The sequence below is a fragment of the Brachycentrus maculatus genome, unplaced genomic scaffold (assembly GCF_059751285.1).
Source record: "Brachycentrus maculatus isolate JH-2025_06_01 unplaced genomic scaffold, ASM5975128v1 h1tg000020l, whole genome shotgun sequence".
NCBI lineage: Eukaryota > Metazoa > Arthropoda > Insecta > Trichoptera > Brachycentridae > Brachycentrus > Brachycentrus maculatus.
In genome coordinates, this window is record NW_028280774.1 from 231,986 (window position 1) to 245,559 (window position 13,574).

Sequence of the window (13,574 nt, forward strand, 5' to 3'; positions counted from 1 at the left end):
TTTAACTTAATATTTACCCGCTACAGGGCAGAAAGTGTTGTTTTGCATTTTTAGGAAAAGGTATTGTTTAATTATTTTTTTAAATATACTAAATATTTTTCAAATGAAGAAAAAACCTTCAGGTTTTACCTAAAAAGATCTGTTGCACAGTAAAAAGTTCAATAAGTGGCTTGATATTTATTTTTAATACATTGTATTATATTTTTAAATACAATAATATTTTAAAGAAAGACTCGAAGTTCATCTAGCTGAAGTTGCCTACTAAAGCAGATCTCTGTGTATCTAGTAGTGGCTTCGTATCGCAAACTACGCGCCCGCATAGCGCCATCTTGTCGATATTATACTAGTTCATGCTTATCGAAGAATTACAACTTTGCCAAGGTCTGTGGGAGTCTGAGTACGTGACTGATGACGTTAATCGCAGCGTTTGCAGGAATGTCACCAGCAATTTGCGTGTCGTATTGGATGGGCTCTCCTTATCGATTCCACACGTCCATAAACCGATTGGACACTCATTCGTCAACCCTTTTATGATCTGGGCAGACATCCGTAAGGGGGTTGCGAATTTGATACGGAAACACATCAAACAAAATCTAATACCCGTACATCATATCGTTTTTTAAAGTATATAATGTCGTTGCATATTAAATATATAGCTTTTGACCAATGTCAAGTTAATTAATTATATTATTATTTTTATTATTTTTCTTTTTTCCTTTATTTATTTGGGATTTTTACAGCCACTACAAAACAATATACAACAACAATCAACAAATAAATTAAATTAACAAATTAGTGTCATAGGATATCGTCGTGAAGTGACGTTGCTGTTTGATGTCGACGCGCTTGCTTTCGGTAATCCTGCAAGAACAACGTTTCAAAATTTAAACCAATTTTGAAACGTTGTTCTTGAATAACTAGAACTTCACTAGAGACATCTATTGGTGAGATGAAAATAAGCTTTTTACTGAGCAGAAACTCTTCTATTAGTATGTGAGGTCCGAATCCTGGATTATAATCACACACATCGCTCACTCCTTTCAAGAACGTCATAAATTAAAAAACATTAATTTTCAGTTGTGCATGTTTTCGGAATGCCCAAAAAATGTACTTAATCCCAGCATAAAAATATTTTTAACTTAATATTTACCCGCTACAGGGCAGAAAGTGTTGTTTTTGTATTTTGAAGAAAACATATTGGTTATTTATTTTTTTTGAATACTAAATATTTTTCAAATGGAGAAAAAACCTTCAGGTTTTACCTAAAAAAATCTGTTGCATAGTAAAAAGTTCAGTAAGTGGCTTGATATTTATTTTTAATACATTGTATTATATTTTTAAACTTTAAAAACGATCTCCTGAAAAATCTTTTTTTTTATTTATGACGTTCTTGAAAGGAGTGAGCGACATAAGAAACGCCAGAAAATATCATTTTCATTTTTATTATTTAAGCTTATAATTTGACCAGATAATTTAAGTACAACATTTTGAGTGTGTCCAAATACTTGTTCACAAAATCTGGATTATCTCCAATTAAAAGAGTTATTTTCATATTATTTATTTTGACAAGAAGAATGTCTTCTTCATCTTTGATGAGATGTGTAAAAATCATATGAAAATAACTCCTGTAATTGGGGATAATCCACATTTTGTGAACAAGTATTTGGACACACTCGAAATATTGTAAAAAAACACATATGTATTTAAAATTAAATTATATAGGTGCAAAACACTAACAATTATTAAAAACCTCCACTAAGGAGTTATTTTTACATTATTTTGACATCTGAAATAAATTTAAAAAAATATATATAAAAAAAATTAAATAAAAGAATCATTTATACATTTTATTATTATTATTTTCTGACCAAAGTATCACAAAGCAATCTTCACCGGATGATTTGAGATGACTTTGGATGTTTTTTATTCACTTCTTTATGGGTAAAAACTACCAGACCAGAACGGAGAATACTAAAATATCGATTAAAAACGTTTATAGCTTTCTTCCTCGGCCTCTTCAGTAGAATTACGATGTTATCGAATCGTGCCACTCAAAAATATAAAACCATAAGCAAATATCTCCGGCTTGTATTTGTGTCGGTCAATATTAGAGATGTGACTAACGGGTAACGATTAATTTTTCGGTTACCACATTTTTATTGATTTAAAAAAAAATTGTAAATAATATCTTCGGCTTACATTTGTGTCGGTTTTTTTATTATTATTTTTATTTTTATACATTTATTTAAATCACAATTAATACATATTTTGAACATTTTTTTGCAGAGACCCACCAAGCCACCTTGTGTGTCTTGTCGGTGGAGTTCTTTTTTAATACATTTTGTATTGTTTTTAACGATTTTAACCTAATATACACACAAAAAAGAGAAAAAAATTAAGAATATAAACATTTTACAATTTTCATAAAATTAACTCTTGATCATTTTACCCATTCCTTTATTTTGGCTTTTTTTCCATATTTTATTTTGACCTCTAACCTCCGTCGGCAACAAATTAAAAATGTTTGTAACGATATATTGCAGTGTTGGACTCCCATATTTACTGTTAATTCTTGGGACTATCAAACCTTCGTTGTGTGTAAATCGTGTATCATGGTTGTGTACTAAAGGATTTCGATATTTTTTGTCTAGTTTAAAATAAGAGATGTGACTAACAGGTAACGATTAATTTTTCGGTAACCCCATTTTTATTTACTAAAAAAAATATATTTATCATATTATTTTTTTGACATCTCATTAAAGATACAGAAGAATATATATTTTTTTTGTGTTTTGAATATTGAAAGCATTAACTTTGTTGATCATATTGATATATTATTCGAAAAATAAAAAATACTTTGTGTTCTGGTCCACTCACATTTTTACTAACCAACTAGTTTCGCCAACAACCTGTTAAACCTAATAAATAAACCCTATTCAGGGTTTATTTATTACTGTAAAGTGAGTCATAAATAAACCCTGAAGAGGGCAACAGGTTGTTGCCGAAACTATGTAGTTGGTTTATAAAAATGTGAGTGGATCAGAACACAAAGTATTTTTTATTTCTCGAAATAATATAAGAATATAAATGATTATAATCACACACATGTATGTGATTATAATCCAGGATTCGGACCTCACATACTAATAAAAGAGTTTCTGATCAATAAAATTGAATTTTTTAATAGTAAAGTGTTTTTGAGAGTAAGTAGTTTGAAAAAAATTGTATTTTTCAAAGTGGTATTACACAAAATGAACGATGAATGATAAGGAATAAAAAGAAATATTAAAATATTTTTTCTGTTTCTTCTTCTTCTTCTTCTAACCCTTATCGGCACCCAATGGTGCATAGGGCACTGCATCATATAAACACGGTGTCATCTTGATCGTCAACACACGAAGGAAAGGTGATCAGTCCTACGCTTCGAGTACCAGTCCAGGGTAATATTGAACAAATATTACAGTGAAAAAAAAATCACTAATATTTATTTGATACCCCCCCCTGGGAATCGAACCCGGGACCTCCAGAACGGTAGCCGAGCGTGCTGACCATTACACTACGGAGGCGGACAAAAGTTTTTCTATTTACATTCTAAAAATAACAAAATGATCCTATTTAGTGTATATTCTTTAAAACAAAAAAATCGACGTGAGCAGACGTGTGACCTCTCCGGTGGTCTCCGGTGGAATGAATGCGACTTGACGAATGATGGGTCCTAATGAAAATGTCCCAAGTCTATGACCCACACTTGTAAATAGGCTGTAAACTTTCAAAATTGTGGCTAAGTAGGATAACGATAAGATTATAGTGGAACATGATAACATGAAGTTATGTAATTTAAATACATGCGTATATAAATAAATAAAAAACCTTCCAACAAAGTTAATAGGTACAAAGTTAATGGTGCACTGAAATCAGTTATAGCAAAGAAAAACCTATCAGCGGAAGCTAAACTGGCAGTGCACAACGGAGTCCTGGTTCCAACTCTAATGTATGGAAGTGAAACACGGAGTTGGCAAAAGAAGGATGAAAGTAGACTGAATGCAGTCGAAATGCGATCTCTCAGAAGAATGTGCGACAAAACGATGTATGATAGATGTACGAATAGTGAAATAAGGAAGGAATGCAAAGCTGAGATAAGCATTATCGATAAAATTAAGAAAGGTGTGTCGAGATGGTTTGGACATGTAGAACGAATGAGTGAGGAAAGAACGGTAAAACAAATTTATGAGGCGAATGTTAGCGGGAAAAGAAGCAGAGGAAGACCGAGAAAAACATGGCACGGTCAAGTATGCCAAATACTTGAAAGTGGTCAGGTTAGGAGTCGTAACGATCGGCGGGTATGTATGAGGAGATGCATGTACGTGGAAGAGGCGAAGAATGTTTGCAAGGACAGAGTGGTGTGGCGCTCTATCCTCTCTGCCTACCCCTGCGGGGAAGCGGCGTGATAGTTTCACGAACGTCATAAATCAAAAAACTTGATTTTTCAGGAGAACGTTTTTAAAGTTTAAAAATATAATACAATGTTTTAAAAATAAATACCATGGCACTTATTGAACTTTTTACTGTTCCATAGATCTTTTTAGGTAAAACCTGAAGGTTTTTTCTCCATTTGAAAAATATTTAGTATTTTTTTTTTAAAGAATTAAACAATACCTTTTCTTCAAAACGCAAAAACAACACTTTCTGCCCTGTAGCGGGTAAATATTAAGTTAAAAATATGCCGCTTGTGCTGAGATATAGTACATTTTCTGGGCATTCCGAAAACATGCAAACCTGAAAATTGACGAATTTTGATTTATGACGTTCTTGAAAGGCGTGAGCGATATGTTTTTATACCACTTGAGTTTTATTAATAAAACTCAAGTGGTATAAAAACAAGTGTTACGTTAATCATTGTAACATGTCTTACTACAAAGTTAATGCCGAAACAATAAATAAAATATTATATTCTTAATATGATTCATATTTAAAGCATTTACTTTGTCGTTAAAACAAGTTTTTCCTTAATCATGAGAATAATAATAATAATAATAAAACCCTTATCCGCACCCCAATGGTGCATAGGGCACTGTGTCATATTAACGCAGTGTTATCTTGATGGTTTACACATGAAGGAAAGATGATCAGCCCTCCGCTTCAGGTACCAGTCCATGGTAATATTGAATAAATATTACAGTGAAAAAATCACTTATATATTTATTTTACCCCCCTTGGGAATCGAGCCCGGGACCTCCAGAACGGTAGCCGAGCGTGCTGACCATTACACTACGGAGGCGGACGGAATCATGAGAATATAATACTTAATTTTTTAGTCAACATCTGAAAACTTTCCTTTTCAGATCGATTCATTTCTGAAGCCCTGGTGATCTATTACTGACCGCTATCGAGGTACGAGTAGATTGTGAAACACGCCTTTCATTCTCTCGGACAGAGTTTATTTGCCTCTGGTGCCATTTACGGACTGGTCGAGCGAGAACGGGCCATGCCTAGCCTCTAGGAATGCCCTCTCTCTGAGGTAGCGATTCTGGAAGCCTTCTGCGCGCTCGTCGCTTAGCGAAAACATGCTCGCTTTCTGCGACGCGATAGAAAAAATAGTTATAATAATGACGTGTCAATATATACGAAGAAGATTAGGGAAGTCTGGGCAATTGCAGGGATTACGACCATCTTAGGCTGGTTTAAGTGGTCATATTACGCATATCGCTCACTCCTTTCAACAACGTCATAAATAAATAAAAAACTTGATTTTTCAAGAGATCGTTTTTATAGTTTAAGAATATAATGAAATGTATTAAAAATAAATATCAAGCCACTTATCGAACTTTTTACTGTGCAACATATCTTTTTAGGTAAAACCTGAAGGTTTTTTCTCCATTTGAAAAATATATAGTATATTAAAAAAATAATTATTTTCTTAAAAATGCAAAAACAACACTTTCTGCCCTATAACAGGTAAATATTATGTTAAAAATGTGCCGTTTTTGCTGGGATATAGCACATTTTCTGGGCATTCTGAAAACATGTACAACTGAAAATTGACGATTTTTTATGTATGACATTGTTCAAAGGAGTGAGCGATATGTTACTTGTATATATTGTCAACCAGGCTATCGCCATGGATCTTCCTCGAGACACATCTAGAGGAAGGAATTATCCAGCACCCGTACCTCACGTACTAATATTACAGTTTATGCTCAATAAAAAAGCTCCTTTTCATCTCACCAATAGATGTCTCTAGTGAAATTCTTGTGATTCAAGCACAATGTGTCAGAATTGGATCTTGAAACTTCCAAGAAGGCTCGGTAATGGGAAATGTATTTGAATTATATTACAAATTTTGAGTGTGTCCAAATACATCAACAAGATTTTCTGAGTAAATGAAAAGCCTCCTTACATCTCACCAATAGATGTCTCTAGTGAAGTTTAAGTGATTTGAGAACAAGGTTACTAAATTGGTTCATATATAAGTATATATATATATATATATATATATATATATATATATACATATATATATATATATATATATATATATATATATATATATATATATATATATATATATATATATATATATATATATATATATATATATATATATATATATATATATATATATATATATATATATATATATATATATATATATATATATATATATATATATATATATATGTATATATATAAATAGGGTTGTCAATAATGGGTAGGATTGGTGAACGTTACACGTGTGTAAAGTGATCACTTAAACGAGCCTATGTCGGTCGTCAGCCCCGTAATGCCCAGATATCCATATTGTTCTTCATCTTTAATGAGATGTCAAAAAAATAATATGAATTATATTGATGTTCTTTTTTAACATCTCATCAAAGATGAAGAAGAATTTGGAAGTCTGGGCATTTACGGGGCTGACGACCGTCATAGGCCGGTTTAAGCGATCACTTTACACACGTGTAACATTCACCGATTCTACCCATTATTAACAACCACACTACTCTAATTCTTAGAATTTTTTTTATATATGAACCAATTTTGAAACATTGTTCTTGAATCACTAAAACTTCACAAGAGACATCTATCGCTGAGATGAAACGAAGCTACCACATTCTTCTTCATCTTTGATGAGATGTCAAAAAATAATATGAAATTAACTCCTGTCATTGGAGATAATCCAGATTTTGTGAACAAGTATTTGGACACACTCAAAATGTTATAAATATTGATGCTCTGCAAATTTCGTTTCCTGGATCGATGGAATATTTTAGCAGGCGGTGCTGGACAGCAAAATGTTTGAGAATCTGCGTTTTAGAAGATGATCCGACTTTTTATTCGTAGTTTGATCACCCTTTCAGCACTAACGGAATGCTTCGAGAATAGCAGCCACGGTACGGAGTGCATTTAACCAGACACCGGTTTTGTACTAGTAATGTCAGCCTAACAAGTTTCAATGTCGCTAGAAAGCAAAACTAACCAATCGCTCTATGCGTTTCAATTTTTGCAATTTATTTTTTTAAAAATGTATTTATTGAACGGCTGAAGCCTTTGAGATAATACATATATAAAGTATCTAATACAAAAATAAAAAATACACTAATGAATACACTTGTCTTGTCCGCCTCCGTAGTGTAATGGTCAGCACGCTCGGATACCGTTCTGGAGGTCCCGGGTTCGATTCCCAAGGGGGGGCAAATAAACATAAGTGATTTTTTCACTGTAATATTTATTCAAAATTATTACCCTGGACTGGTACCTAAAGCGGAGGGCTGATCACCTTTCCTTCATGTATAAAACGATCAAGATAACCCTGCGTTTATATGAAGCAGTGCCCTATGCACCATTGGGGTACGGATAAGAGTTTTTTATCATTGTAAATGAATACACTAATAGAGAAATAAAAAGTCTTGTAACAAATAGTCTTATAATATAAAATCATAATTAAAAAAATAAAATAACAAATAGTAAGCACTGGTAAATACACGTCTCCTTCACACACTATCAGCGAGCAGCGAGAGAGAGTGAAACACAACGTTTAAATTTATCGATTATAACATGGAAAAGAAATGCTGAGAAAGTACAGATTTCAAGGAGGATAACAATATATTAAATAAATCTATACTTTCAAAAGCATTGGCTAACATGTGAAGCCTCGGAATCGGAGAGAACATGGCATAGTTTGCATTATGTACAAATACTTCGAATACAGATTTTTGCCTAGTACCTCTTTGGCGCACGCTAAGCTTTATTTTGTTGTGTTTTATATATTTTTTTAATCCTTATCCGCACCCAATGGTGCATAGGGCACTGCATTATATAAACGCAGTTTCATCTTGAACATTAACACAAGGGTTAATTATATAGTTATACTTTTATGTATATGACAGTTTATTTTTTTATATTTTTAGATAACTTAAGTGAAAACCTGTTAATGGAATTTAATTTTTGTAAATTTTATTACATTATGTTATTTTTGTATATATTCTGTTGGTTTTCCAATAAAAAAAAATGGAAAGGTGATCAGTCCTCTGCTTCAGGTACCAGTCCAGGGTAATATTGAATAAATTTTGGAGTGAAAAACACTTATATTTATGTGAAAAATACATCACAAATACCCAGACCAATTGAAAATAAATCTATTAATGAATTTACTTTGCACTTGGCGAGAATTGAACCCGCGACGCCAGTTTCGCAGTCGAGCCTATACCCAATTACGCCACTGCGTCTGTCTTTGGATATGCTTTCTCGTCACACTTCCACGTTCATGCATCTCCTCATACACACCCGCCGATTGTTTCGACTCCTAACCTGACCGCTTTCAAGTATTTTGCATACCTGATCCTGCCAAGTTTTTCTCGGTCTTCCTCTGCTCCTTTTTCCAATTACATTCGCCTCATAATTTTGTTTTACCGTTCTTTCCTCACTCATTCGTTCCACATGTCCAAACCATCTCAACACACCTTTCTTGATTTTATCGATAATGCTTGTCTCAGCCTTGCATTCCTTCCTTATTTCTCTATTTGAATGTCTGTCATACATCGTTTTGTCGCACATTCTTCTGGGAGATCGCATTTCGACTGTATTCAGTCTACTTTCATCCTTCTTTTGCCAACTCCATGTTTCATTTCCATACATTAGGGTCGGAACCAGGACTCCGTTGTGTACTGCCAGTTCAGCTTTGTAAATGCCTAGATTTCCGTATTCAGTTTCATCTTTGTTGAGATATTAAAAAATGTTTAAATATGTAATTTAATAAAAATTTATACGATTCTTATCTTTTGTTTCAGATCACTTCATTCATCCACCGACAAATCGTCATCAGACACGGTTCCTACTGTCTCTTGCCGAGCTCTAGAAAGATCAACCACACTACTTTGTGTTGCCGACTTTGTAGTATGAATATAATAATAATTTCGACTAAGAAACGGAGTAAACCTCATCTTTGTTAATATCCACGTTGAGAAAAATTGTTAAAAAATCTTTTTTAGTTTAACCCTTAATAACTAAACATTCGTCTGGCGGACTACGCAATTAAACACGTGTAACTTAATCAAAAGTATTAATTAAAAATAGGAACCGGTTACATAATTTCATTTTACCCAATTCAATCACTGTGAAGCGCCCTTGAGGTAGTTTTTTTTTTTACGAAAATGGCTCTATTTATTATAGATAATTATTATTATTACTATTTATATATATATGTTTATATATATATATATATATATATATATATATATATATATATATATATATATATATATATATATATATATATATATATATATATATATACATATATATATATATATATATATATATATATATATATATATATATATATAAATATATGTATATATCGCTCACTCCTTTCAAGAACGTCATAAATCAAAAATCGTCAATTTTCAGTTGTTCATGTTTTTGGAATGCCCAGAAAATGTACTATATCCCAGCAAAAGAGACATATTTTTAACTTGATATTTACCCGCTTACAGGGCAGAAAGTGTTGTTTTGCATTTTGAAGAAAAGGTATTGTTTAATTATTTTTTTAAATCTACTAAATATTTTTAAAATGGAGAAAAAACCTTCAGGTTTTACCTAAAAAGATCTGTTGCACAGTAAAATTCTAAATAAGTGGCTTGATATTTATTTTTAATACATTGTATTATATTTTTTAACTTTAAAAACGTTCTGCTAAAAAATTATGTTTTTTTAAATTTATGACGTTTTTGAAAAGAGTGAGCGATATATGAAAAGCGTAAACAACAAACGATATTTTTTAATGACTAATAAACATGATTTATTCACAGTCTGACTTCTAAAATGGAGCGTCACTTTACGATTGTCTGTTGTAGAAAAAATCTCTTATCTGAAATCCGTTCGGCGCTTGTAACTCAATGGTCCTATCTGCATTTCCTCGTGTCAAATGTAAACAAACATTGTACACAACATTTCACACACACACATTTTAAGGAAAATATATATACATATAAGTATACCGGTAAAACATTGTGAATGCGTATGTAAAAAGTCATTTTTTAATAGTAATATTTGACAAGAGGTGCGACCAATGAGTGACTGTAACTTTTTCAGCTATCCGAATTGGATGGTATTTGCTATTTTTTCTTAGTATAAATTTCTTTTCAAATTAAATTTTCATGTTAAATATGTATTTTATATATCGCTCACTCCTTTCAACAGCGTCATACATATAAAAAAACACGATTTTTTAGGAGATCGTTTTTAACGTTTAAAAGTATAATGAAATGTATTAAAAATAAATATCAAGCCACTTATTGAACTTTTTACTGTGCAACAGATCTTTTTAGGTAAAACCTGAAGGTTTTTTCTCCATTTGAAAAATATTTAGTATATTTAAAAAATAATTAAACAATACCTTTTCTTCAAAATGCAAAAACAACACTTTCTACCGTATAGCGGGTAAATGTTTAGTTAAAAATATGCCGCTTTTGCTGGGATATAGTACATTTTCTGGGCACACCGAAAACATGCACAACTGAAAATATACAATTTTTTTATATATGACGTTATCGAAAGGAGTGAGCGATATATCAGGAGCTAGAAAAACATCCGAGACATCGCATATTTGATGCATAGATGCATTTTGTATTATCGATAAATTGGTATTATTAGTAAATATTGCCATTTGTAAAAAATCTACTGCGACACGTGTTTCGATGCATTCAAAATCATTAATCTCTCCGGTTTGATTATTTATCCTCTCTTAATACACAGATTAAAAAAAAAGTGTTAGGATATATCGTTCCGTTAAAAAGTTATCGCAATTTTTACCTAAGCAATCTAATTATTTTAAAATGTTAAATGGTTACGAAATGTTAATTAAAGTTATCAAAAGTGTATTATATAATAAAATTATATCAATATAAAATATATGTATGTGAATATATACATATATATATATATATATATATATATATATATATATATATATATATATATATATATATATATATATATATATATATATATATATATATATATATATATATATATATGTATATACTTATTTAAAAAAAGACGCTTTAAATTAATTATCTAATTTTTGTACGCAGATCAAAATAAAAAGTGTTCAAAAGTGCATTATATTGTAATATAATAATATTATCAATATAAAATAAAGTATGAAGTGTGAAAGTGTATAGAGCAGCGCCATCTGTGGTATATATATATGTATACATATACATATATATTTATATATATATATATATATATATATATATATATATATATATATATATATATATATATATATATATATATATATATATATATATATATATATATATATATATATATATATATATATATATATATATATATATATATATATATATATATATATATATATATATATATATATATATATATATATATATATATATATATATATATATATATATATATATATATATATATATATATATATATATATATATTTACTTCTTTAAAAAAACTCTCTTTTAATCGATTATCTTATTTTTGTACGCAGATTTAAATAAAAAGTGTCGTTCTGTTAAATAGTTATCGCAATTGCAACCTATACCTCAAAAATCTTACATATTTCGAAGTGTAAAAAAGTTCCTATAAATAAAATATCAATAAAATTTATCAAAAGTGCATTATATTGTAATTTTATAAAATTATCAATATAAAATAAAGTATGAAGTGCGATAGTGCATAGAGCGGCGCCATCTGTGGTCCGCCGGCGGAAGCTCGCGGCCGAGCGAGGCCCGGATCGGTAGTTCGGTAGTGTGGCGCGCAGCGATGGCGGTGGCGCTGCCATCGCTCTGATGGAGGCCGGCTTCATACCGGCGGGGGGCGCGCAGCCGCCCCTGCCGGCCAGCAAGGTGATACGGCCGCCGGGGCTGAAGAGAGGGAAGCCGGAGGAGGCCATCTCGGACAGGGTAAGTCGAATTTTACAAATTTTCAAAATAAATATTGTTTTTATTTTTTTAAATTATTTTTAAAAAAAATCAAATATATTACATACATAAATCACATATACTTACATATAATATTCGCGATGAGTAATTTCTATTTCTCATTTTGGGACATGGGATTAAGGTTAACAAGACTGGAACACAATTAATATAGTATCAAAAAAGATTTTTTTTTAAATAACTGAAACTAATACTAATACATAGCAAAATATAAAACCAATAAACAGGTATAATAAATAGGCACAAGAAGCATGTTTAAAAGAAATAAACGAGAAAACATATGGTAAGAAGCATATTTAAAATAAACAAATGATAAAATATAAAAAAAACATAGGGTAAAAACAAAATAAGAAAATATGACTAATCACTACCTATATATATTTCAAAATATATATAGGTAGTGGTTAGTCATTAGTCATTTTTAAAAAATAAAAATTTGTCCACCTCCGTAGTGTAATGGTCAGCAAGCTTGGCTACCGTTCTGGAGGTCCCGGGTTCGATTCCCAGGGGGGGTCAAATAAATATAAGTGATTTTTTCACTGTAATATTTATTCAATATTACCCTGGACTGGAACCTGAAGCGGAGGGCTGATCACCTTTCCTTCATGTGTAAATGATCGAGATAACACTGCGTTTATATGAAGCAGTGCCCTATGCACCATTGGGGTGCGGTAAGGGTTAATTTATATATATTTCTATAAAATACCTTCTATGATGATTTATTTTGGATCCCCGAATGGGCTCTATTTTATATAATTATGTAAGGCAGCTGGTTAATTTGGGTATTGGTAATATAATTCAATATACCTATATAATACCTTACTCTAAATTTAATAAAAAAAACATAGGTGGTAAGAATATCCATATCGTAGTCGTACAGGAGAATGTGACCAACTAACAAAACGTAAAATGTTCAGGAGGGCCATTCAAGTCACTTTTGCTTGGCAACAAAATAAACATCAATGCAGTTAGTCATTTTTAACAAGTCAATATATTATACTTTCAAGTTTAAAATCCTTTGGGAATTTTTCAGGGCAATATTAAGCTAGTACGATATCAAATAGTCAATGATCACGTTTTTGTAAAAAAAATGCACTT

The 13,574-nt window shown here is 31.1% G+C and overlaps 1 protein-coding gene across 1 annotated transcript in view; it reads left to right on the forward strand.

Moving 5' to 3' along the window:
• LOC148313106 (uncharacterized) overlaps positions 1-13,574 on the forward strand; it is a 206,770-nt gene that overhangs the window by 35,099 nt on the left and 158,097 nt on the right. The window contains exon 2 of the mRNA XM_088267889.1: positions 12,026-12,440. Coding sequence (XP_088124015.1) covers positions 12,327-12,440 — 114 coding nt within the window. The 5' untranslated portion in view covers positions 12,026-12,326. The remainder of the gene's footprint in view (positions 1-12,025; positions 12,441-13,574) is intronic.